We start from the raw sequence: 27699 nt of genomic DNA, 5'->3' as shown, positions 1-27699 counted from the left end.
GACTCAGCTACACACAAAAACACAAGGACTGGGGTCCTGAACGATGGCAGCAAGTGCTTAGGCCGATAAGTCAAAATTTGAAAATTTTGGCTCAAAGAGGAAGCTATTTGTTTATAGAAGACCTGGAGAATGCTACAAGGATGAATGTCTGCAGCCAACCGAAGTATGACAGAGATTCCCTGCAGCTTTGGGGCTACATTTCTGTAAATTGAGCTGGTGATCTGGTCAGAATTAATTGAATCCTCAATACTGAGAAGTACAAGCAGATTCTCATCCATCACGCAGTACCATCAGGGAGGCATCTGATCGGTCCCAACTTCATTCTGCAGCAGGACAATAACACCAAACATGGCCGAAGTACATGGAATTCTGCAACAGATGGCATAGCCTCCACAGAGCCATGATCAAGGCTTTGTTATTACCTGGTGCATCAGAAACAAACGAGACAGCCAGAGTCTGCAGAAAAACTGAGGCAAGTTCTCCAAGATGCTTGGAACAAACTACTAGCCAATTTTTGTATAAAACTGCACAACAGTTTAAGAGAACTGATGCAGTTTTAAAGGCAAAGGATAGTTGCAATATTGATTTTAGTTCTTTTAGTATTTATAGCTCTTTATAGTAAGTTTTTGATATTTAGAAACTTTTCATTTCACCTTTTGAAAGCATCTTCACTTTAGATTTTTTTAACCTGCATCGAAGACTTTTGCACAGTACTGTATCTCTGGAACATGCACAGAACGCTGGAGGAACTCAACAGGTCAGGCAGCATCCGTGGAAACGAACAGTCAACGTTTTGGGCCAAGTCCTGACAAAGGGTCTCGGCCAGAAACATTGACTGTTCGTTTCCACGGATGCTGCTCGACCTGCTGAGTTCCTCCAGCATTTTGTGCGTGTTGCTTTGATCCAGCATCTACTGTGTATTTTGTGTTTACTGTATCTCCGGCTTACTTCAGCAGAGGTATGTTTGAAAGTAACGTGGTAAAACAACTTTCGAGATTACAAAATAGTGACATGTAAAAATTGCTATTTGAATTTCAAGAGTTATGGCCCAAATTACAAAAAAAAAAATTTGGTTTCACTAAAGCAAATTTGACAATTCATGCTGAATGTATAATTTTGGGTCTATTTTAAAGACCTTAATTTAATAATTGTTCAACTTTAGTACATTTCTTTGAAAGAAACCAGTTAGTAAAGAACAAGCTAAAACATTCAGTCAAGGACAATTTTATTGCTGCCAGAAGCATCTCAGCAGTACAACTGCAATTCTTCAAAGTATGCAGTACCTTTTTTCAGACTGTGGAGGGAGCACTGTGCCCACCAGGTCAGATGATTCAAGAAACAAGTAGGAAAAATACCAATCACTTATTTTCCAGGATCAATTAATGCATGGTGGAGCTAAAGAAAGTTTAATTTTAAATAAATGCCGTCAAAGAATCATTATTGATCTTATATGAATTCCTGATAATGAAATCCACTGTGATATGAACTATGTCTACAGCTTTTCAATATAAAACATTTAAAGCTCAGATTTCTGTGTAAGCAAAATTGATGCACATTTGTGGCAAGTTCATTGTGGCATAACTCAATTAAAGGGCAAATAAATAGGCATCTTCTAAAAAGTGGTACACCACTTCAGTAATTTATAAAATACAGAATTCACATAAAATCAACAACATCCTTTTTTTTAAAAAAAATTCTTCTGATTAAATCAAAAATACATTTTCCAAATCATAGGAAATAAAACTCAAAAGTGCTGTTTCCATTATAAAACACATTTGCATGGCTTTTCAGTATTAAAATTTCTTTCCTGTGCATAACAAAAACCTCCCAACAATTTTAACTCTTGCAGCACTTTTGCAAGCAGCTTGGCCACCCAAGAAAATTTGCTTGACAATTTTGTTTAACATCATATATCCTGAAGTGCTCCATGAACCCTCCTCTCCAAAATCCTCCTCAGCAAAGGTCAGGATGTAGAAGACAACATGCACATCAAACATATCTATAAGCACAAGGAACTACAAGTCAAAAATTAGACAGGAAGCAACAATTAGTTTATAAAATTGAGTGTCTCACAGTTAATTGTGGACTTGCAGAAGAAACAGATGGCACAAAACAGATTAAGATTTAGAAATGGATGCAATTATACTGACAACACTAGAGAGAAAACTTTAAAATTGCTACAACCTTTTTTTGTTCCAGTTTTTGGGTCTTTTAATTTTTTTAATTTTCTTTTTATGCTTTTTAAATGAGTGCTTGAATAAATGGTTAGAATAAAATTAGCAGCATGAAAGTGTTTGGCTCACTTCATTTCAGCCTGCTAAGGTATGCCCTTCAACAAATCTGCTTCAATGTCACAGCAGCTTCAGCCTTAAACCTTAATCATTTTGCCCAGTTAGATGACTGTTACAGGATGAAGTGGAGGACATGGGGAGATACTGCCCTCTTTAACCTGCAGATTTGTGCTACAACCTGAGGTTACCGCATCCATCCCCACAACTTCTTGACTGCTATCCTCATTATATAAACGCTTTATCCCATCATAGAAGTCATCCACATCCATTTCTTCTACTTTGCGTTTTGCCGAGGCTTGCTTGCAGGTGGAAGACGCAGGCAGGCATCGGTACAGTGCTGCTGTACTGCCAATTCTTTTGGTGGTGTCCTTGATAAACTCTGGCTCTGTGGTAGGGGAGGAATAAAGCCTAAGCACTCCCCTACCACATGAAACCATGGTTTGCTTGCAGGGGTTGTAGATGTACACTGCATTGGGTGGTAGGGAAGGTGGAAATGTGGAAAGGTGTCGAGCCACAAGTTCTCGACAGCGAATTAACTGTAAGCTATCGATCTGAAAACAGAGGAGTGCAGTGTTATTGATCATGTAAAATAAACATGCAAATTGCATTGACTGACCACTCTGATTTAAAGATGATCAGTGGTGGTTGGGTTAATTTGATTTAATAATCAGAATGTATACAATCCGAAATCTTTACTCTTCGCAAAGTATAATTACAATAATGTTACATATGTGTAAAAGTAAACACTACATTCAGCCTCTTCAAGTTCTCTTTTTAAACAATTAAGAAATTTGCTATCTGGCATTTGAAGCAATGAATACACACATTTAAATAACTTTTTTGAAAAATCAATCCTATTACCCAAAGTTGTTCAATGGGTATTTAAAATGTACTCAGTGGCACTTACAACTTATGTCATGCTAAAATACAAATATGAGGCTGTTGCAATTAGCAGTAACTTGGGTCTTCAATCTTATTTTTCCACAAGAAATGCTCAACTGCACCCATCAAAAATAATATTGCTGCAGTTACTGTAACAAATTTACAAGTCCCACTGTGAATGAGAGTAAAGGTATTCTGATTCCCAGCCTAAATACCATTAAAAACATTTGATTTACATTACAGATATATTTTTTTTTAAAAGTGAGCATCCCCAGATAATCAACGAGAACATACCTTTGCTTTTTTCATGAGGTCAATAGTGAGAGCTAGCCAATCAGGAATTGATGCTTCCAGCTTGAGGCTGATGATGGCCAAGGCAAGTGCAGAGCCCTTGAATTGCAGAAGCTGGTGACAGGCCACACATTGCTGTAGCTGCCTAATAAGGAGTGCAATATGTTGGGTTGGGTTCATCTTCAGCTGGTTGCTGAGTAACTGGGGACGGCTAGACATCATTGCATGAAACTAAAACATTTGAAAAGAATAAAGATTTATTTCAATTAATGATAAAATGTTTTATGAAAGACTCGAGTAAAAAAAAACTTAAAAGAATCCTCAGCTCCTAACACTGGAACTTCTGCCAAAGGATCTTTGATCACAAGACTTAGCAGCAAAATCAGGCCATTCGGCCCACTGAGTCTGCACCACCTCTCAACCCCAGTTGCCTGCCTTCTCCTCGTAACCTTTCAGACTAAGCAAGAACCCATAAATCGCCACCTTAAAAACATCCTATGACCTGGCTTGGCCTCCACAGCTGCACCTGGCAATGAATTCCACAGATTCACCACCCTCTGGCTAAAGAAATTACTCATTTCCATACTAAATGGACATCCCTGTACTCTGAGGCTGTGCCCTCTAGTACTAGACTCCCCCACCATAGGAAACATCCTTTCCACATCCACTTTATCTAGGCCTTTCAACATTCAATGCGTTTCAATTATATCCCCCCTCATTCTTCTAAATTTTAGCAAGTACAGGCCCAGCACTATCAAACATGAAGAAGTCTGCAGATGCTAGAAATTCAAATCAACACACACAAAATGCTGAAGGAATTCAGCAGGTCAGGCAGCATCTATGGAAAAGAATAAACAGTCGACATTTTGGGCCAAGAACCTTCTTCAGGACTTTTCATAACCCTTTTATTCCTGGAACCATTCTTGTGAACCTCCTCTGAACCCTCTCCAATGTCAACACATGCTTTCTTAAATAAGGAGACTTAGGGTTGAGGTCTACATGTCTGTTTACAGAATTGTTCACAAAAAAACATACTTCTAAGGATTCTGTAGCAACCGCGTGTTTGCTTGCACGATGGCTTTCACTGATACCCAGTCGAACTTGTGCCTCTCTCGATCTCATGGGTAGAGACTAGGGAGAATTAGTCATGTTGCTTCACAGCCAGTTGATGTTCATGGATCCTTGTCGATAGTTTTTTCCCAGTTTGGCTGACATAATATTTGCTGCAGTCCCCGCATTGAATTTTGTAGACCACATTGATCTTGTCCAATAGCTTGGTCCATTCTTTGGGTGTGCAATGTTGCTGTTCGCTTATGCTCAACCAAAATTTTATGTTCTTGAAGCAGTCGGGCCATCATTTCCGAGATACTTCTTTTGTATGGAAGGACAACCCGTTTGGTTGCCTCTTGGTTGGTGCTTTGAAGTTAGGTGGGTATTCATTTCAAGCGAATACATTAAGGACATGTTCCTCATCCTTTAGTTGCACCATGCTGCAGTGTGTCTCTGCTCTTCGGACCAAGCTATACTGATACATTTGAGTTCAGCTTCTTTGCTTCAAACTACAGGCTGAATTCGATCATATTATGATCACTTGTCCCTAGGGTTCTTTTACCTTAAGCTCTCTTAATCAGTTCTGGTTCATTGCACAACATCCAATCCAGAATGACTGATCCTCCAGTGGGCTCAGCCACGAGCTGCTCTGAAAGGAAATCTCGTAGGTACTCTAGAAATTCCCCCTCCTGGAACCCAGCACCAACCTGATTTTACCCATCTACCTGCACATGAAGTCCCCATGACTACTGTAACATTGTCCTTTTGTCTACCTCCTGTTGTAATTTGTAGGCCACATCCTTGCTACTGTTTGGGGTCTGTATACAACTCCCATCAGGGTCTTATTACCATTGCAGTTCCTTAGCTCTGCTCACAATGATTCAACACTTTCTGACCCTATGTCACCTCTCTCTAATGATTTGATTTCATTTTTTTTTTAAACAATAGAGCAATGCTCTCCCCCTGCCTTCCTGTCTGTCCTTTTGATACAATGTGACCTTAAGCTCCCAGCTATAATGTTCTTTCAGCCATGATTCATAACTGCCAATTGTAACTGTGCTACAAGTTCATCTACCCTATTCTGTATACTGCACGCATTCTAATACAACATCTTCAGTCCTGTATTCACCCTTTTCAATCTTGTCTGCCTTTTACATTGCAACTCAATCTGTTGACTGCAATTTTGCCCTATTAACAGCCTCTCCTCACTATACATTACCTCTGTTTGTAAACCAGCTACATAATCTTCAGCACTATTATCCACCTTTCCTATGATACTTCTTGAAGTATATGCAGCTTTGGACACTAGTCGCACCATGCTCAATCTTTTGATTCCTAACTTTGTCTGAAGTCTTACTAATATCTGTCTCTAAAACCTCTCCAATAAGTGTTCTGGCACTCCGGTTCCCATCCCACTGCAACTCTAGTTTAAACCCCATTGTGCAGCATTAATAAACCTTCCCACTGGGATATTAGTCTCCCTTCAGTTCAGGTGCAAACTGTCCCTTCTGTACAAGTCCCACCTTCCCTGGAAGACAGCCCAATGATTCAAAAATCTTTCCTTTTGATACAATGTGCACCCTTGGATGTTAAGCTCCCAACTTTAGTTTTCTTTCAGCCACAACTCAGTGATGCCCAGTACGTCATACCTGCCAATCTCTTAACTGCTACATCATCTGCCTTATTTCATATACTGTGTGCATACAAATATAACACCTTCAGTCCTGTATCTGTCACCCTTTTACATTGCAACTAATCCCATCAACTGCAATTTTGCCCTATCATCTTCCTTTCAGTCTTAATACATACCCACTGCATCTGCTTGTAAACCAACTGCCTTATCCAAAGCCCTATCATTCCGGTTCCCACCCACTACCAAATTAGTTTAATTCTCCCCAACACCTCTAGCAAACCTGCCTGCAAAGATATTAGTCTCCCTCGGGTTCATGTAAAACCCATCCCTATTGTAGACAGCGTACCTTCCTTAGAAGAGATCCCAATGATCCAGAAATCTGAAACCCTGCCCCCTGCAGCCTCACATTTATCTGCCAAATCATCCTATTCTTACCCTCACTGGCACGTGGCACAGGCAGCAATCCAGAGATCGCCACCCTAGAGGCCCTGCTTTTCAGCTTTCTATCTCCCTAAGTGTTCCCTTCAGAACCTCCTCACTTTTCCTACACACGTCATTGGTGTTAATATGTACCAAGACTTCTAGTTGCTTATCCTCCCCCTTTAGAATGTCGTGGGCCCAATCCGAGATGTCCCGACTCTGGCACCTGGAAGGCAACACCATCTGGGTTTCTCTATCACATCCACAGAATCTCTTCTAGTTCTCTAACTAAAGAATTCCCCATCATTACCACAGTCATCTTCTCCCCCCTTCCCTTCTGAGCCACAGAACCAGACTCAATGTCAGAGACCTGGTCGGTGCAGCTCCCCACACCCCCCCTCCCCCACACCCAGAAGGTCATCCCCCTCAACAATATCCAAAATGATATACTTATTATTGAGGGGAACAGCCACAGGTATACTCTGCACTGGCTGCCCATTTCCTTTCCCTCTCCTGACAGTCACCCTCTTGCAACTTAGAGGTGACTACCTCCCTGTAGTTCTTATCTATCACCCCCTCAGTTTCCTGTATCAGCCACAGCTCCAGCTCCTCAACACGTTCTCTGAGGAGCTGCAGCTCAGGGCACCTGGTACCCGGGAGGCTGGAAGCTCCCAGAATTCCAACATCTCACAACATAGCCCCTGGGCCCATCCTCACAACTCTAACTATGCACTAACCAGAAACTCACCAGATACATACCTTGCCCCAGCCTGCTAAAGCCTCCCCACTCTAACCCCGATCCACACATACAATAGCCATTCCAAAAGATGGCCTTTCTGCTTTGTCCCTGCCTTTTTTTATTTGCCCTTGCTAATGAATCACAATTGCCCTGCTGAAACCCTGCTAGAGCTCCTTTTTAAAATCTCTCTCTCCCAGACCCGCATGAGGCCTCCTTCAATTCAACTGCAACTGCACTGAGAAAAGCCTGAAGCATTAACATAGATGTGGACTACCCTGCTCAGTACTTCCAGAATTGTGTTTTTATTTTGGATCTCCAACATCTGCAGTATTTGATTTTATTTTTACCCTCATCTTTCCTGTTAGGCATTTCCTCAAAACACTGATAGGTTTATCAGATATAATTTTCCCTTCATAAAAATCACAATCTCATTCTTTTCTTAAATAGTGATATTACATTTACTTCTTTCTAACCTACTGAAACTATTCCAAAATCTAAATGTTCCAAAGGATTGCCATTCATAACTATCTCTCTCAAAATCTCCAAATAAGGAGCAAGAGGATTTCCCGTTTTATGAGGGCTTACTCGCATCATAGTAATTACTATCATATCAGTGTGGACATGGTGGAGGATTACAAATACCTGGGGATACGTATTGACAATAAACTGGACTGGTCAAAGAACACTGAGGCTGTCTACAAGAAGAGTCAGAGCCGTCTCTATTTCCTGAGGAGACTGAGGTCCTTTAACATCTGCCGGACGATGCTGAGGATGTTCTACTAGGCTGTGGTGGCCAGTGCTATCATGTTTGCTGTTGTGTGCTGGGGCAGCAGGCTGAGGGTAGCAGACACCAACAGAATCAACAAACTCATTTGTAAGGCTAGTGATGTTGTGGGGATGGAACTGGACTCTCTCACGGTGGTGTCTGAAAAGAGGATGCTGTCTAAGTTGCATGCCATCTTGGACAATGTCTCCCATCCATTACATAATGTACTGGGTGGACACAGGAGTACATTCAGCCAGAGACTCATTCCTCCAAGATGCAGCACAGAGCGTCATAGGAAGTCATTCCTGCCTGTGGCCATCAAACTTTACAACTCCTCCCTTGGAAGGTCAGACACCCTGTGCCGATAGGCTGGTCCTGGACTTATTTCATAATTTACTGGCATAATTTACATATTACTATTTAACTAGTTATGGTTTTATTACTATTTATTATTTATGGTGCAACTGTAACGAAAACCAATTTCCCCAGGGATCAACAAAGTATGACTATGACTACCTCAATCACTGGTCAACTGATTCCACTCTATTTCTACAACATTAGCGCCTTATGCAGTGGAAACAGATTCAAAATATTGGCATGCTATCAATCACCAAAGTGACAGGGCTGACACCAGGATTATGACTGGCACCTATTCACAACTTGCCTACATACAACAGCTTAGGATGAGCAGTACAACTAGGATCCAGACCACATTACAGTCTTGATCCAAATGCAAGCAAAAGATCGGAGTTGTGGGAATGAAGTCACCACTAAATGACTAACATTAATATAGCATCTGGTCAAGAGGCCTGTAAACAGAAGGCATATCATGGAGGAAAGTTCTTGACCACATGAAGTGACATTTTGTACACAATTATGGCTGAGGCCCCCAACCATCTCATGCTCACAACTTCTCAGGACAATACCATCTACAACAGCTCTATTAACGGTCTTCCCACAAAACAAGCCAGAAATGGAGATGTTTGCAGATGATTGATTGCTCCTTTACTGCCGCCATATCCTAACCTTGGCATCATATTCATCCCAGCTGCAGCAGTGCAAGGCAGGATTTACCACTACTTTCCTCAGTGCAATTAGAGGCCCAAATAAATGTTAACTGCCCAGTGGTGCCCACATTATAAGAGTATTAGGGAATGGTATTCTTTATAAATAAGATTTAGAGCTAATCAATCACAATGTATTGTAAGAAAATTCAGCAAGCTTTAGCTATGAGGCAATATATTCTAATGCTACTTGCTAAAAGCACAAGAAAATTCAAAGAAAACGCATTTACAATGTGAAGGAAATCCAAAGGTGTCACTGTATGTAGATCCCAGTTCAGTTTATCCAGTATAATCCTTTCCATTCGCAGAATATCTGCAGACGAACAACCACAGCTGCTATTCTTTACTATATCCTTCAAAGATGGAATTATCTGTAGAGGAGAAATACACAACTGTTGTTTTATACATATATATATATCTCTCTCTCCCATCTCCATTTTGATTCTCTTACCTATTCTGTGCCCTGATTTCTGATGACCTTTGGAAGGTTGGAGGAAACCATAAAACACGCAATGACCCATAAATCCATTGGGGAAAATGTAAAAATCTTTTTATAGGTAGCCCGTGTTCCAAACGTTCGCTTTACAACACCTACAGACCTACATTAGTTACCTGTTTTCGCTAACAGAAGGTGTTTTCACTGACGAAAAAAGGCAGCGCGTGCCCGAACAGCCAAGTTCCTCCCCCAGAAATGCATTCTAGCCGGCAGTGCTTAAGCACGTGCTTTATCTCGATTTAGTTTGTGCAACCATTAGCAAGATGAGTTCTAAGGTATCAGAAAAGCCTAAAAGAGCTCGTAAGGGTGTTACACTTAGCGTAAAACTATAATTAAGCGTTTTGATTGAGGTGAACGAAGTAAGGACATTGTCTGCACGTTGAACTTGCCTGCATCCACCATTTGCACTGTTTATACGTAGAGAGAAAGAATTTTGAAAGCTGCCGATGTTACTGTTGGTTCTGCTCATAGCAAAGTGGTCTCTCTTAGTCGGCATCCAATAACGGGTAAAATGGAAAGTCTATTGCTTGAGTGGATTGATGGGTGTACAAAGCGTGGTGTTCCGTTAAGTTTTCTTACACTTAAGGAGAAATTAGTCTTTTTAATAAGCTGAAACAGAAAGCACTGGACAATGGTAATGAAAGTGTTGCGAAAGTGGAATTTAAAGGTAGTCATGGGTGGATTGATCGGTTTCTGAGGTGAGGGCAGCTTCATAGTTTAAGCAGTGGTCCCTAACCTCCGGGCCGCGGACCGATACGTTGCCGCGAAGAATGCAGTGATGCAGTGGTAGTCGGAATGCACCCAGCACATCTTTAAGAGAAAAGCTGAAATAAACAAGCTAATTAATAAGGTGCTGCCCAGATGTTGCCCAGATGTCGGCCCAGATCAGAAGCGATGGCCGATTACGTCAGGTGGTTATTTGTATAAGCAAGTGTTTAACTGTGACGAAACTGCAATTTATTGGAGTCTTCCCGATTCCGGTAAGTGAAACTACACTGTACATACATTATTTCTACTTTATATAGGCTATGTATTTTTATGTGTTATTTGTTATGATTTGGCAGCTTCGTAGCTTAAAGGTTACTGGAGAGAGTGTTTCTGCCGAGACTGCTTCCACTAGATTTTCGCTGCGCTAGACAGTGCTGCAGAAAAGTATTTCCACGGGTTGTGTATTTATCATATCATTCCTGCTTTTACTATATGTTACTGTTATTTCAGGTTTTGTGTGTTATTTGGCATGATTTTGTAGGTTATTTTTTTGGGTCTGGGAACGCTCAAAAATTTTCCCATATTAATAAATGGTAATTGCTTATTCACTTTACGACATTCCAGCTTACAAACCGTTTCATAGGAATGCTCTACTTTCGGATAGCGGGGGAAACCTGTACTAACAGCACTGAAAGTGAAGGTCAAACCCAGGTTGCTAAAACTATGAGGCAGCAACAACAGCTGAAGCCCACAGTACCACTCACACAGCTGATAAATCTCATAACAACGAATCGAAATTGATACTGTTTAGAGCATCATCAGCCTTGAAAGCCACTCTTCAAAGTTCTCAAAGGAACAAAATTGTTTTTCGACATATAAAAGGTAAGTTACCTACCTCATCTTCTTCGTTAGTTTTAGCTGCCAGGAAAAAACAACTGATGGCTATGCAACGCAGATATTTTGGACGGGCCTAAAAATAAGGCAGTGTATTGTTAATTAATCAAAGTACTAAATTGAGCAACATATTTAAGTAGTTTAATTCCAAGTAATCTATCATAGTGTACCTTTTTTTATACTGATTAAAGTTGAAAATTGTTTTTCCTGTCTATGAATAGGGAAGAATAGAAACATTACAAGAAACATGTAGAATTTGTGTAAATAGGTGACTGAGAGTGCAGATTTAGCAGCCCCAAGGGCCTGTTTCTGTAATGGCATGACTTAAAAAAAAAATGAAACTACTGCAGTTATGTGGCCATGTCATGATTCTGAATATGTACTCTTCTGCTTACTGAAGTACACTTCAAGGGAAATATCTCCAGCATGTCAAGTAATAAGTGGCAGCTAGGAATACAATGGAATGGTTCCACAATATATTAGAGAACTAGTAATGACACTTTACTTGTGACACTAGTGTATGCAAGTTTGTTAATGCAGCTGCCCTTATAACTAAAAGTACCAAAATTAGCAAGTTAATGGTTTTAAAGAACGTGCAGCAAAGCAGCAAACCACCTGATCTAACGTCTGTGCAGGCATTATGTTTCATTGGAGCTTGCTCTCTGTATCTATCTCACCTATATAGGTATCATCCATTCTCCCTCACATGATGCTTCCCTTAAGTGCATTATTCCATTTGCCCAGCTACATACAAATTCTTATTATTTGCACGAGATAGTTTCTTTTGAATTTCCTAACAGCTTAGTTTCCATCATAAATGGAAGCATTTCAACATCTACTCTATCAAAGCCTTGTTTAATTTTTAAAAATTTGCTGCTCTTCAGGCCCATATTTTCACATTAACTTTTCATTTATAACAGCATCCTTCTCTTCTCAGAAAGTATCTTGGAGTTCACTTGCTTCCACTAAATTGGAAAGTGGAAGATCCCCGTGCATTTTCTTAATGAGAGTTGTAGCACATCAGCCACCAAATAGAATTGATAGAAAACTGGGAGAATGAAGTGCAGAATAATAGGAGACCAGATTTTGTTAAAGTGATTCAAGGAAACATACATGAACATTTGTTCACAGACAAGCTGTTTTCACAATTTAAAAAGTCCAGAATCGCAACAGTAGTCCAACTAAAACTTAATACATTTTACATAACCAATTTTTTCCCCAATTGTTCCTTCTAAAAACAAACCCTAGGGGTGCTTTGTATTTCTCTCCTTCCCCCCCACCCAAAAAAACATCCTTAATAATTTATATCAGTAGTTTTAATAACTGCACTAAATCTTTTGTTCTAAGTTCACTGAGATGGAAGGCATCTTTAAGAGGCTGTGCCTCAAAGCAGCAGTATCCATTACTGAGGTCCCTCACCATCTCGAACATGCCCTCTTCTTGTTCCTAATCAGGGAGGAGGTACAGTGCCCAAAGGCTCACAGTCAACAATTTAGGGACAACTTCTTTCCCTCCACCATCAGATTTCTGAATCATCCATGCACACTACCTTGTTATTTCTTTTTTGCACAGTATTTGTAATATAAAAGGCATCTGTTAGTCTTGCGAGACCACGGATCTGCGCCTGGAAAGTCTTCACTCTCCAGGGCGCAGGCCTGGACAAGGTTGTATGGAAGACTGGCAGTTGCCCATGCTGCAAGTCTCCCCTCTCCACGAGACCGATGTTGTCCAAGGGAAGGGCAAGGGCCAATACAGCTTGGCACCAGTGTTGTCGCAGAGCAATGTGTGGTTAAGTGCCTTGCTCAAGGACACAACCTGCTGCCTCGGCTGAGGCTCGAACTCACGACCTTCAGATCGCTAGATGAATGCCTCAACCACTTGGCCACGTGCCGATATTTGTAATATAGAGATTTTTGTATTTGCACTCTACTGCTGCTGCAAATAAACAAATTTCATGTCATACTGTATGTCAGTGATATAAATCTGACTCTGATCCACATTTTCTTCTACCCCATTTACAGTTATCTAAGCAGAAAACAGATTCTTTTTTCCCAATACTAAACTCGAAACCCCTCCTTCTGGAGTTACGTGAAACTGTACTCTGCTTAAATAACTAAAGGGAGTAGAAGAAAAATTGGATCAGAGTCAGATCCAGTACACTTATTATCAGAGTATGCATGCAGTATCCAACCCCGAAATCCGTCTTCCCACAGACAGCCACAAACGAAAGAACCATGGAACCCAGTTAAAAAAAAATCAAACCTCCATGTGCAAAAGAAACACATTGCGCAAATGGCAACAAAAAAAAAGAACACAGAACACAAAATAAAGAAAATCAAAAGGTACATTTCAGTTCACTTCAGTGTTCATTGCCTATAGGCCACCCAGATTAAAAATCACCTAAACTAGCAACAAATAAAGGAGCAACCAGAAAACCAGAAAAATGTTATCGATTATGTTCCTAACATTTGACTTCTTTTCTTTTTGTTAGCCTCTCATTTGGTGATCTAGTAAATAGTGCCTGACTCTTTCACGGTTTCATTTTTGACCTTCCATCCTAGCAGATATTTGTACCGCTATATACTGAACCTTCTGACTCTTCTATATTGTCTCAGCCAATAATGGCAAATAGTAACTATGCTATAAGCATTCTAAACCACCTTCCTTATCGTTCACTGCAATCACAAATTCATCTAGAAAGTTATTCAGCAACATACTCTAATTTATCATGTCCCTTGTCCCTTGCGAGCACACGACTCCACACTGCTGGAATGCTGCTCCATTTGCCACCTTTTGTGCCCACCTAACTAGAATCCAGAATTTACCTCCTTTCCATCAACCACCATACCGGTATCAATACCAAACCCTTTAAATATACAAGGGGTTTAGTCCTAAATAAAATCTGTGGAATGCCACTGTTCACTGCAATCCAGTCACTGAAATTACAGCTAAATATTACACTTGCATCCTGCAATATTTAACTTACCACTTTTCCTTAGATCGCAAGGGTTTTTATTAATCAATCAGCAACATAAAATTTTGTCACATTGCTAAAATTCTCACATTGTCAAAACACTTTTCATTTAACAAAGTTTAGTCAGATACTTGTTCCCTGTTCATGCAACTTCCTCCTGGTCTGTTTTCAGCCTCCAGATTCAGACTACTATTTTGGTCTCAATCCTTTATGATCCTTAACACCGTCATGCATTTAGGGAACATCTTCACTTTTCCTTGATTTTAGCTGCCAATAACTTTTCATACCTATTCTTTATCGTCCTCGTTCCTTTTGTAACTTCACTTCTGTGCATCTTCTATATCCTTCCAAACTTTCTGATCTGTTCCACTCTTGGCATTTGTCACAAGTCTCCCCTTTATCCCACCTACATTTACCTCAGGTCTGCTATTTCCTGTAATGGGTAGTGTACCATTCAGAACCTCCCCCTCAATGCCTCACTCTGTCTGTCACTGATTTATTTTGACGTTGCTGTTTCCATCTACTATGTCTTGGTAAAGATCCGACTTGTCACAATTTAGAACTGTTACTACAATCTATTATTGTTCTTTCACCAAACTGCACCACCCAAATACACCATCCCAATGCTACCTTTTCCACTTGTCCTGGTAATTCCCCAAAACCATATGAATGAAAGATTTAAGAGTTACACACCAAGGAAATGGAACCCTTCGACTCACTAAATCCTTGGCAACCATCAAGCACCCATTTACACTAATCCCATTTTATGCTGTACTCATTTCCTCAAGATTCTACCACCCATATAGACCCCAGGGGAAACTTAGATGAGCCAATTAACCTACCTTTGGCATGTGGGAGGAAAATGAAACACCTATAGGAAATGCACGTGGTCAAAGAGAACATGCAAACTCCACACATATAGGATTAAGCCTAGTTTACTGGAGCCAAGAAGCAGCAGCCTCGGGTACAGTGTATCCCAATTTTAGTGCCACCTATTTTTGTTGATTTTGTTTTAGACAATAAAGCTGAATGCATTTTGCTTTTTCTATACTCTTTACTTTGGTGCAATCCCAGCTCTCAAGATGGTTTAAATCCCCAACTATCATTTCATATCTAAGAGATATGGCAATTTATTTGCTTCATCTGAAAGTAGGATACTAGGGTACCGTCCCTGCTTTTAGTTCCTTCATTCGGTTTGTTGAGCTTTCAAGTATATTTTAACTCAAACCTGTAATTAATCCTTAACCAAAAATCCTGTGGCTCCTCCTATTTTATCTATTTCACAACCCTTTTCCCAAGGACGTTGAGCTGCCACTCCCGTTCATCTGAAAGTCATGTTTTAGTATCGGACATTTTTATCATACTCTGCCCTAGTTCACTGCCCTTGTTCCCAAGAGCGTGCATTACACCTTAATCCCACTTGCCAAGGATTTATCATGACCCCTTGTGGCTTTCCTAATTCCTTTCTTTAGTTCTTTTTTCTATACTCGTGCTTAATTTGATCCTGACTTCCAATGCATTACATACTGTTCCTTTCTCTTCTTGGCTAAACTCATCACCTCTCTGGACATTCAAGGTTCTCTTATCTTTTCCATCGCCATCCTTCCTTCTAACAGGAACATACCTTGCCTGTACTCTGTGCAATTGATCTTTAAACACCCTCCATGTCTGATGTGCAGTTGCCAGAGAAAAGATGTTCCCAACTAACACTTCTTAGTTCGTGCCTAATGCCCTCATAATTGGCCCTACTCCAACTTAAAACTCTCCCACAATGACCTTCACCTATCCTTTACCTGTAGCTATCCTGAATGATATGATAAGGAGTTGTGGTCACTGTTCCCTAACTGTTCACCCACTGAAAGGTCAATCACCTGGTCAGGCTCATTACCCAACACCAGATCCAGTATGGCCCCTCCTCTCGTTGGGCTATCCACATATTGATTAAAAACCTGGCTCACAGGAGCCAGGTTTCACATTCAGCAATTAATAACCAAATCTATGCAAGCCAGAAAGTACCAATCCTGGTTGGAAAGAAGTGTCTGCACTGTCCCAGAATAACTCAGCACAAGACAAGCATTAGGTTATTCAGAGATGTGCACTTAATGCTTTAATTTGCACTGTTTTAAATGCATCTGTTAACACAAATTAAATGAAAACCCTTGAGATTTAACACAAGTTCCTTACCTTTATCAGAGCCAAAAACCTGTCCAAGATAGTGATGGCAAGAGAAAGGGTTTCTGGATAAAAATAAAACGTGCTGTTCAGTTCAGCCAGCCATTGAATCACCTCATCCCGCTGTGCTGGAGAGACATCCGTGTCCTGCAATGGGAGAAGAAACTGGTTCTCAGATTCATATAGATGCAATCTTACACAATAATCTTGCTTTCACTAAATTCCTTAGAAGTTAAAAGCATATTTTACATAAAACAAGAGAATAAAACAACATTGGATCTCGACACATCCTACCGTAGACTAGGAATAGTGAACACACTTTGCCAGAATCTGAACAGGAGTTCTGCACTTAACTAAAAATTATGTTAGATAAGAGTAAAATTCAGCGTCAGTATAATCCCTGTCAATTGCACTGTCAAAGAATTTTCTAGCTCTGCGAGTAGGTTAAGTTTAAGGATTTAAAACCGGACTGTGGATGCTCAAAATATAGCGAAGATTAAGACTGATAGAATTTTGGATACGGCGGGAATCAGAGAATATGGGGAGCAGGCAAGTGGATTTGAGGCAATGAATGTTTAATGTTTTCCATTTTTAATATCTTAGGTCTTATTCATTTGAAACTTAAAACAGAGCTGAAAATGAACAGTCTAAATTACAAGTATTCAGTATTTAGTTAAGAATGGCATCTCCCATAGAACAATCATTTTCTCCAAATATCTTTTTACCAACACAAACACCTGAGTAAGTTTCATCAGAATTAAAACAAAAAGGAAGGACAAATATGGTAACTATGACGTGCAGTTATTTTGAGATACAATTTTTACAGAATAGCACATTATGGAATTTGAAAAATCCCTCAAAAACTATATATTTGTCTTGAATCACAGAAGTTTAACCAAGGGGTTCTCATTCAGTCCATAATGTCTAATTTCCCATAAGGTTAAACAAAATAACAGAAAAGTCCCCTGGAATGCACAAGATAAAACACTAACATCAACTTTCAAATTCAGAATCAGAATCAGGTTTATTATCACCAGCATGACGTGAAATGTGTTCACGTAGCAGCAGCAGTTCAATGCAATACATAATCTAGCAGAGAGAGAAAATAGTAATAAATAAAACAATAATAAACAAGTAAATTAATTACATGTATTAAATAGATGTTAAAAAATGCGCAAAAACCAGAAATACTGAATATTAAAAAGTGAGGTAGTGTCCAAAGCTTCAATGTCCATTTAGGAATCGGATGGCAGAGGGGAAGAAGCTGTTCCTGAATCACAGAGTGTGTGCCTTCAGGCTTCTGTATCTTCTACCTGATGGTAACAGTGAGAAAAGGGCATGCCCTGGTGCCGGAGGTCTTTAATAATGGACGCTGCCTTTCTGAGACACCGATCCTGAAGATGTCCTGGGTACTTTGTAGGTTAGTACCCTAGATGGAGCCGACTAAATTTACAACCTTCTACAGCTTCTTTCGGTCTTGTGTAGTAGCCCCTCCCCACCACCATACAGTGATGCAGCCTGTCTGAATGCTCTCCATGGTATAACTATAGAAGTTTTTGAGTGTATTTGTTGACATACCAAATCCCTTCAAACTCCTAATGAAGTATAGTCACTTTCTTGCCTTCTTTATAACTACATCAATATGTTGGGACCAGGTTAGATCCTCAGAGATCTTAACACCCAGGAACTTGAAACTGCTCACTTTCTCCACTTCTGATCCCTCTGTGAGGATTGGTATGTGCTTCTCTGTCTTACCCAATATCCCCAACAAAATGAGATATATTCATCTGTATACCTTCTCTTTTAATACGTGAATCAACAAAAAAAAATACATTTTTAACAGCATCCACATTGACAATTTTCAAGATTACAAGCGGGGAGGAGAGAAAAAAAGATCCCATGAGAAGGTGGAAGGAAGACAAAATGATTAATTGATGGTAGTGTAAGATGATAAAAGGCTAAAGAAGGTTTTAGTGCAGAATCACATGAAATAACAAAGAAAATGTGGAAGGAATTTTGGTAAATAAAAACAGCCATAAATGCTAATTATCTGGAATGCTGAAAGTCTAATATGTTATTTTAGAAGATGAAACATTGCTCCTCTAATGGTGAAGCCAACATTGAGATTCATTAAAATTGCAAGTAGATCAGAGTGGATGAATTAAAATCCACAGGGAGACTTGGGATCACTTTTGTCAGCAGAAGTGTTTCATAAATTGGTCACCAAATGTCCAAGCAAGACACAGGAAATTACATTGTTAATGCAAATGCAGCATCACAAACTAAGACCGCAATAAATTGTTGCCTTACGTTTAAGGAAATAAGGCTGTGGAAAGAAGGGAGACAAATAAATAAACTTAGCATCTCCTGTGACTGGGCAGGGAGGAGCTCCAAGAACTGGAATAAGTAGGTATTGGTGGAAATTGTAAGGCAAGATCATAAAACACTGGAGCAAAATTAGGCCACTTAGCCTATCAAGTCTGCTCCACCATTTCAACATGGCTGATCCATTTCCCTCTGAACCCCAATCTCCTCCCTTCTCCCCATAACTTTTCATGTCCTGACCAATCAAGAATCTATGAACCTCCACCTTAAACACACTTAATAACCAGCTTTCCACAGCCACTTGTGGCAACAAGTTCCACAGATTCACCAAATTCTGGCTAAAGAATTTCCTCATCTCCATTCTAAAAGGACATCCCTCTATTGTGAGGCTGTACCTTCTAGTCCTAGACTCTCCCCCCCCACCCCATAGGAAACATCCTATCTACAAAACCTCAGCATTAGATCCTTGCTTTTATATTCTAGTCCTCTCAAAAAGAAAACTAACATTGCATTTGCCTTCCTCACCAACTCAAGCTACAAATTAACCTGAATTAACATAACTCCCAGCATCTCAGATTTTTGAATTTTCTCCCCATTTAGAAAATAGCCTATGCCTTTATTCCTTCTACCAAAGTGCATGACTATACACTTCCCCACACTGTATTCCATCTGCCACTTTGTCAATTCTCCTGATCTGTCCAAGTCCTTCTGCAGCCTCCAAGCTTCCTCAGCACTACCTGTGCCTTCACCTATCTTCATATCGTCCCCAAACTTGGCCACAAAGCCATCAGTTCCAGCATCCACATCACTGACATGCAACATGAAATGCAGCAGTCCCACCACCAACCCCTGCAGAACAGAACACACCTAATCAGCAACAGCCAATCAGAAAAGGCTCCCTTTATTACCAATCTTTGCCTCCTGCCAATCAGCCAGTGCTCTATCCATGCTAGTATCTTTCCTGTAATACCATGGGCTCTTATTTTGCTATGCAGCTTTGTATGTGGCTCCTTGTCAAAGGCCTTTTGAAAATCCAATTACACAACATCCGACTTTCCTTTGTCAATCCTGCTTATTATTTCCTCAAAGAATTCCAAAAGATTTGTCAGGCAAGATTTTCCCTTAAGGAAACTATGCTGACCAAAATAGGCCAATTTTATTGTGTGCCTCCAAGTACCACGAAATCTCATCCTTAATAATTGACGCCCAACATCTTCCCAACCACTGATGTCAGACAACTATCCTATAATTTCCATTCTTCTGCCTCCCTCCCTTCTTGAAGAGTGGGGTGACATCTGCAATTTTCCAGACCTCCAGAACCATTCCATGATGTAGTGATTATTGAAAGATCATTACTAATGCCTCCACAATCTCTTCAGCTTCCTATTCAGAACCCTGGGGTGTAGTCCATCTGGTCCAGGTGACTTATCTATCAGAACTTTCAGCTTCCCAAGCACCTTGCCCCTAGTAATAGCAACTACACTCACTTCTGCCCCCTGACACACTTGAACTTTCAGCATACTGCTAGTCTTCCACAGTGAGGACACCTACAATGTACTTAATCAATTCATTTGTCATTTCCTTGTCTCCCCTCCCCCCCATTATTACCTCTCTAGTGTCATTTTGCAGTGATCCAATATCTATTCTCACCACTCTTTTACTTTTTATTTTTCTGAAAATATTTTGGTATCCTCTTTGATATTATTAGCTACCTTACTTTCTTATTTCATCTTTTCACTCATGGCTTTTTTAGTTGGCTTGTGTTGGTTTTTAAAAGCTTCCCAATCCTCTAATTTCCCACTATTTTTTGCTCTATTATATCCCCTCTCTTTTGCTTTTATGTTGGCTTTGACTTCTCTCATCAGCTACGGTTGTGTCATCCTTCATTTAGAATACTACTTCTTCTTTGGGATGTACCTATCCAGCACCTTCCAAATTGCTCCTAGGAACTTCAGCCATTGCTGTTCTGCCATCATCCCTGCTGGTGTCCCCTTACAATCAACTTTGGCCAGTTCCATTCTAATGCCTCTGTAATTCCTTTTACTCCACTGTAATACTGATACTTTTGTCTTTAGCTTCTCCCTCTCAAATTGCAGGGTGAATTCTATCATTATGATCACTGTCTCCTAAGGCTTCCTTTACCTTCAGCTCCCTAATCAAATCCAGTTCACTACACAACACCCAATCCATTATAGCTGATTCCGAATTACAAGCTACTCTAAAAATAAAGTCACCTCATAGGCATTCTACAAAGTCTTTCTCTTGGGATTCAAAATCAGCACCAACCTAATTAAATTATCCCAATCTACCTAAAGATGCATCAGAACATACTGGAGAGAATGATCTTTTCAGAATGTTGAAAGAGAAAGCTGCTTCTTGTGGTGGAACTGAAGGTGTCAGAAACTGCAGGGATCAATTTATTAAGCACAGTGGGCTGGAAAGGAAAGATGAGGAGATATGTATCCTGGTTGTAGAAGTGTGAAAAACTGGAAGAATGGAATGGCCAAGGTCAACTATAGTGGAGTGCTTGAGAAAAAGTAGAATCATTGAAAGTTCTAAGAGAAAAAGCAGCATTGTCATAAAAGATTCAAAGAAATTGACAAGAGAATTAACTCAAGCAGGAAATAGAATGAAACAAAACAATCAAGGAAGCTGGAATCAGCATTTAAAGTCACAGAACACTATAGCACACAAACAGGTCCTTTGGTCTATCTAGTCCATGCCAAATTGCCTAGTCCCATCAACCTGCAACTGGACCACAGCCATCCATAACCCTCCCAAGTATCTATCCAAACTTCTTTCAATGCATACAAACCCTCATCCACCACATACAGTAGCAGCTTGTTCCACTCTCACCATCCTCTGAGTTAAGAAGATCCCCTTAAATATTTTGCCTTTCACCCTTAATCTATGTCCTCCAGTCCTAGTCCCACCCAATCTCAGTGGGAAAAAGCCCGCTTGCATTTACCTTATCTATACCCTTCATAATTTGTGTATTTCTATCAAATCACTCCTCATTCTCCCACACTCCAGGGAGTAAAGTCCTCATCTATTCAACCTTAACCTATAACTCAGGTCCTCAATTCTTGGTAACATCCTTGTTTCTCTGCACTCTTTCAATCTTATTGATATCTTTCCTGTAGGCAGATGACCAGAACTGCGCACAATGGAGCTGTTCTGGGAACCCTGCTCTTTGTGATTTTTATAAATAATTTGGATGAGGAAGTGGCAGGATGGGTAATTAAGTTTGCAGACGACATGAAGTTTGGTGGCATTGTGGATAGTGTGGTTGTTTGTCATGGGTTACAACAAGACATTGATAGGATGCAGAGCTGGGCTAAAAAGTGGCAGATGTGAGTTCAATCCCGAAAAGTGTTTAGTGATTCACTTATGAAGATTGAATTTGAGGTTAATGGCAGGATTCTTAAGTAGAAGAACAAAGGGATCTTGAGGTCAACATTGATAGGTCTCTTTAAGTTGCAGCGAAGCTTGATAGGGTGGTTAAGAAGGCTTATGGTGTGCTGCCTTCATTAGTTAGGGGAGTGGGTTCAAGAACTGCAGGGTAATGTTCCAGCCCTATAAAACTCTGGTTAGACCACACTTGGAATATTGCATTGTTCTGGTTCCCTCATTATAGGATGTAGAAGATTTAGAGATGAGTGCAGAGGAGATTTACCAGGATGATGCCTGGATTAGAAAACATGTCTTATTAGGATAGGTTGAGCCAGCCACAGGTTTTCCCTTTTAAGAGGATGACAGGTAACTAGATAGAGGGATAGATCAAGTGGACAGCCAGTCATTCTCCCAGAGCTGACATGGCTAATACAAAATGGCATAACTTTAGGGTGCTGAGAGGAAAGTATAGAGGGGCGATGTTGAAGGTAGTTTTTTTCTTCAAAACACAGAGAGTGATAGGTGCATGGAACATGCTCCCAGGGATAGTTGTAGAGGCAGATACATTAGGGATATTTAAGAAACTCTTAAAGATAAGTACATTGATGAAAGAAGAATGGAGGGCTATATGAGAGGGAGAGGTTCAATTGATCTTGGAGTAGGTTAAAGGGTCATCACATCATCATGGCCCAAAGGACCTATATTGTGCTGTACTGTTCTATGTTCTACACTCAGTAGCCACTTTAGTCTTTCGGGAGTGGAACCCGGAGTGGTCCTCTGTTGCGGTAGCCAATTCACTTCAAGGTTCTAAGTGTTGTATGTTCAGAGATGCTCTTCAGTACATCACTGTTGTAATGCGTGGCTATTTGAGTTACTGACACTTTCCTGTCAAGCTTGAACCAGCCTGGCCATTCTCCTCTGAACTTTCTTATTAACAAGGCATTTTTGCCCATGGAACTACCGACTGGATGTTTTCTTATTTTTCGCACTATTCCTGTAAATTGTCTCCTGGGATTTTCCTGACTGTTGAGCGTGAAAATTCTAGAAGATCAGCGGTTCCTGAAATACTCAAATAACCCCATCTGGCACCAACAATCATTTCACGATCAAATTCACTTAGATCACATTTCTTCCCCATTCTGATGTTTGGTCAGAACAACTGAACCCTTTGACCATGTCTACATGCTTTTACACACTGAGTTGCAGCCACGTGATTCGTTGATTGGATATCTTCTTTAATGAGCAAGTGTACTTAATAAAGTAGCCACAGACTCCAATACTCCAAATTTGGCCTCACTAATGCCTTATATAACTTCACATAACATCCTTACTTCTGTACAATATTCTAATTTATGAGAGCCAATGTGCCAAAAGCTCTTTACTAGCTGAGACACCATATTTCTGCCATAAAACTTCAGTTGCTGAAAATCCAAAGTGTATACAGAAAATGCTGAAAATATGCAACAGATCAGATCAAAGTGAAGAAATTCACTTTGGGCTCTACACCATCATCTTTCTTTGCAACTTTTAACACCTTGATTTCTAACTTCTCAGTTTTGATGAAGCGTCATTAACCTGAAATGTTAACCACTTCTCTCTACACACATGCAGCCTTACTTGATGAGTATTTCTGGCATATTCTGATTTTATTCTTTCTACGTTTCTGTGTCATCTTCCAATAAAGAGTCTGCATTTATACCTATAGTATTATTACCTTGCACTAATATACCTTTCATCATTTAATGACTTTGCTTTTTGCTCTCGCTTCATCTCCTCTATTTCATCTCTATGTTGACTCTCTCTCACTCCAAAAATACTACATCTCCACATTTTATTTTTCTTTCAGATTTCTATTAACTGCGGATTCTTACTTTGATACATTTTATCAATACTTGGAAGATTATATTTTGCTTTAAAACAAGTACGCAAACCAAAAATAGAAATAAAAATGACAAGTTATATTTCTCAAATGATTTAATTCTAAATAATTTCACAAAAATAGCTTGCAAAAGAAACTAGAAAGTTTACAAAAAGTAATCAGAAAAAATTACTGTAATAGCATCCTGAGTATATGTTGTTAGTATTTCATTCCTCATCTTGAACATATAATACCTCACATTAAAATACCTGGTGGAAAAGTCATTTACACTATTAAACAGGAATATCTATGCACACAGATCTAGAAAAAGACTTACTACAACATAAAGTTTATATATCTGTAGAAAGTGCCAAAGACATCAATTCTGACTACAACATTTTAAATGCCAGAAAGAACGGTTGTATATCACCAGCACTTTGTATGTCTCTCAGATTTCCAGTATCAAAGTTCTTTGCTTTTCAATACTAACCTTTATCTTTTCTCAAAAATGTCATTACTATTCCATAAACAACTAAAAACATTTGACCTAAACTTCTGATATTATATATCAACTTACAATTCTTACAAGTAATACTTTCCAACTGGTTCTACTTCCATAAATCAAATCTTATTTAATGTACAGTACTGTGCACAAGTCTTTGGCACATATACATACATACCTAGGGTACCAAAGATCTTTGCACAGTACTGAGGTGATTTTATGTATCTCACTTCACTGCTGCTGCAAAAAAAAACAAGTGTGAGTGATTCTGATAAGGGTCTCTAATGTAGACTGAGAATGGGAAGCAGGGAGAGAGGAATCACAGCTGGGAAAAGGGGAAGGAGAGGGAAGCACTAGAGAAACATTCTGCAATAATCAATAAACCAATTGTTTGGAATCAAATGACCTTGCCTACTGTTTCAGGGCTGGGTGTGTCTGCACAATGCCTCTGGCTCTCCTTTGCCACCTGTCCCAATCCCATCCTGTGGCACTCCGCCCTCACCTTTCCCAAATCCTTTGCTCCCGCCAGATAAACAAGCTCACTGTCTGCTCCACATTGGCAAATACAGCATTGTGTAAATGCTCATGATATATGTATGTGCTTAATACTTTTGCGCAGTACTGTACACTTGATTGATATGCGACAGACAGAATACAGCCTTCACCTAGTTTAGGTCTGGTGAATACTGGAAACTACAGATGTCTTCAACATAAAATTAACTTGGCCACAAACTTGTGCCCTGAAGGGTGAAATTCAATGCAACTTTTTAGAAAGATAACCAAGAGGTGCATGCAAAGCAGCAATTTGCTGAGCTCATATATATCACAGAATCATTTCCTCAGAAAAATCAAGATAACTATTGCAGAAATTAAAGACACACAAACATTACTGTTAGTAATGTTTACTAATATAATTTAAGAAATTCGTTCGAATTTAGAAGATTGAGGGGGGATCTGATTGAAACGTATAAGATCCTAAAGGGATTGGACAGGCTAGATGCAGGAAGATTGTTCCCGATGTTGGGGAAGTCCAGAACGAGGGGTCACAGTTTGAGGATAGAGGGGAAGCCTTTTAGGACCGAGATTAGGAAAAACTTCTTCATACAGAGAGTGGTGAATCTGTGGAATTCTCTGCCACAGGAAACAGTTGAGGCCAGTTCATTGGCTATATTTAAGAGGGAGTTAGATATGGCCCTTGTGGCTAAGGGGGTCAGGGGGTATGGAGGGAAGGCTGGGGCGGGGTTTTGAGTTGGATGATCAGCCATGATCATAATAAATGGCGGTGCAGGCTCGAAGGGCCGCATGACCTACTCCTGCACCTATTTTCCATGTTTCTATGTTTCTAAATGATACCCCTCAGTACAAATTTCTTGCATATATTGTATTTTACAATTAACAAGCCCTCCTCAGAAAACACTTTTTTTTATGGGAAGTGGTTTTTACATTGAACACAGATAAAATACACTAATTAAGATCAATTGCATAGAGATTAACTACTTACACCCTTTGAACATATCCATGTTTATTTAACTGAACATATATTTAGAATCTTATTGTTCAGACAATTGGACTGATGTAGTGAAATATTTACCTGATTGGTTAGATATTTTGGCACATACACCTTCCACATCTGTGCTTCCCTAGAGACTGCCCTCTCCAAAAGGATGGGCAGCCTCTGACTCTCCAAGGGTCCTGAAAACTTCATAACACCCCTTGGATATGCCAGCCTCCCAAATGGATACAGCTACCTGCAAATCAAAATTAATTATATCAGTACCAGAACAATTCTGTTAGAAGACTAAACCAGTTACCCATTATAAAAATATTATAGTCTTCCTCATTTATAACCATATTGCTGCCGAAACAAATAAATTCACAAAAATATCCTGTATTCCAAAATTTGGTGCTTACAATCTGCCGGAAAGCTGGTTTTCATTTAAACACACACAGGCAGTGCTGGAGAACTCAAAATGTTGGCCCGAAGCATTGACTGTTAATTCCCTTCCATAGATACTGAGTTCCTCCACTTCGTTGCATTTTGCTCAAGATTTCCAGCATCCTCAGAATTCCTTGTGTTTTTCATTTAAAGACATCTAGTTAAAACTAGTACAAGTTAATAAACTGATGGGATAAGGTAGCAAAATGACTTAGTTTTTCCCCAGGAAGTACCAGCAGTCCAAGCTTTATGAAGTTTGCGATTTCTGCACACGTGTGCCAGCACCAAAGTTCCAATCTCCCTGACAGTAGTTTGTTACTGTCATCCTACCATGCATGCTTTGTGCAAGAGGGGAGAGAAGATTAAAGAAAATTCATACCAGGATCACTCTCCTAATTGCCCCACTGAATGCTGCCAAAAAATGTTGATACAAGTTAAGAATAGGAGCAGTGTGATGGTGTTCAGCATCAAACACACCACTGAAGTACATCTAGGTTCATATGGAAAATATTTAGGCAAGGTACACAAGTTTATATACAGTTTTCATCTAGACCTCTCCATCAATAACCCAGTAAAACAGCATCACCATGAGAGATGAGGGAAGTACAGAACACTGCAAAAAAACATGGCAAACAGAAATTAAAGATACATAAGAGTTACATGATTTGTCTCTTTTATTGTAAGTCATCTTCATGCAGAGTGCTTTATGATTTTTTTTTTACAAATAAGTAGAGCTGGAAACTTTTTTCTAAAATCCTGGTCACAGAGAATTGATAAAGCCCAGAAGCATGACCAATTCAAGCAAACTGTTAAAGATGCATGCTGCATTGAAAAATATTCCATTAAACCTTTGTCAAAGTTTGATACAAACATCTGGAAATCACTCTGTTAGTTAAATAGAAGACTGAAAATTTGATCTAAAAATATCAGGTGGATAACAAAAAATAGACAAATAAAACATCTTAACATTGATATATTGGAATAAAAGCAGTATTATTTTTAGCCATAATTTCTATTTTCAGTGAAGCAAATAGTCACAGATACTATTATACCCTTCAGAATTAATATTTCACTCCACAATCTCACCTTCTGGTATTATTAAATCTTCAGCATATGAAATGTAGGGCAAATCTCCACCAGCACAATGGAAAAGCAGACAACTACAACAGTAAACATTCAGATGCAAATCTCTTGTATGTTTCCAATGAATGTTCAAAATGAATGTTTCACATGTGAATGCTCTGTCATCCTTTATCATAAATAACAATTATGGAATGAATGTAGCCTTATGCTGGGAATCTGGCT

The 27699-nt window shown here is 39.6% G+C and overlaps 1 protein-coding gene across 2 annotated transcripts in view; it reads right to left on the bottom strand.

Annotated features, from left to right (window-relative positions):
• Window positions 1-1208: 1208 nt before the first annotated feature.
• Window positions 1209-27699, bottom strand: part of ccni (cyclin I) — a 48573-nt gene continuing 22082 nt past the window's right edge. The window contains exons 2-7 of one of the 2 annotated variants that reach the window (XM_072253060.1): window positions 26050-26206; window positions 16393-16527; window positions 11236-11310; window positions 9367-9507; window positions 3468-3695; window positions 1209-2842 (exon numbers count right to left, since the gene is read on the bottom strand). In XM_072253060.1, the coding sequence (XP_072109161.1) occupies window positions 2393-2842; window positions 3468-3695; window positions 9367-9507; window positions 11236-11310; window positions 16393-16527; window positions 26050-26163 (1143 nt within the window). In that variant the 5' untranslated portion in view covers window positions 26164-26206 and the 3' untranslated portion in view covers window positions 1209-2392. The remainder of the gene's footprint in view (window positions 2843-3467; window positions 3696-9366; window positions 9508-11235; window positions 11311-16392; window positions 16528-26049; window positions 26207-27699) is intronic. The other variant, XM_072253061.1, reaches the window with a different exon arrangement.

This window comes from Mobula birostris, chromosome 3 (assembly GCF_030028105.1).
Source record: "Mobula birostris isolate sMobBir1 chromosome 3, sMobBir1.hap1, whole genome shotgun sequence".
NCBI classification, from domain to species: domain Eukaryota; kingdom Metazoa; phylum Chordata; class Chondrichthyes; order Myliobatiformes; family Myliobatidae; genus Mobula; species Mobula birostris.
Note: the sequence above shows the minus strand (reverse complement) of the source record. Positions and strands in the feature narration are given on the sequence as shown.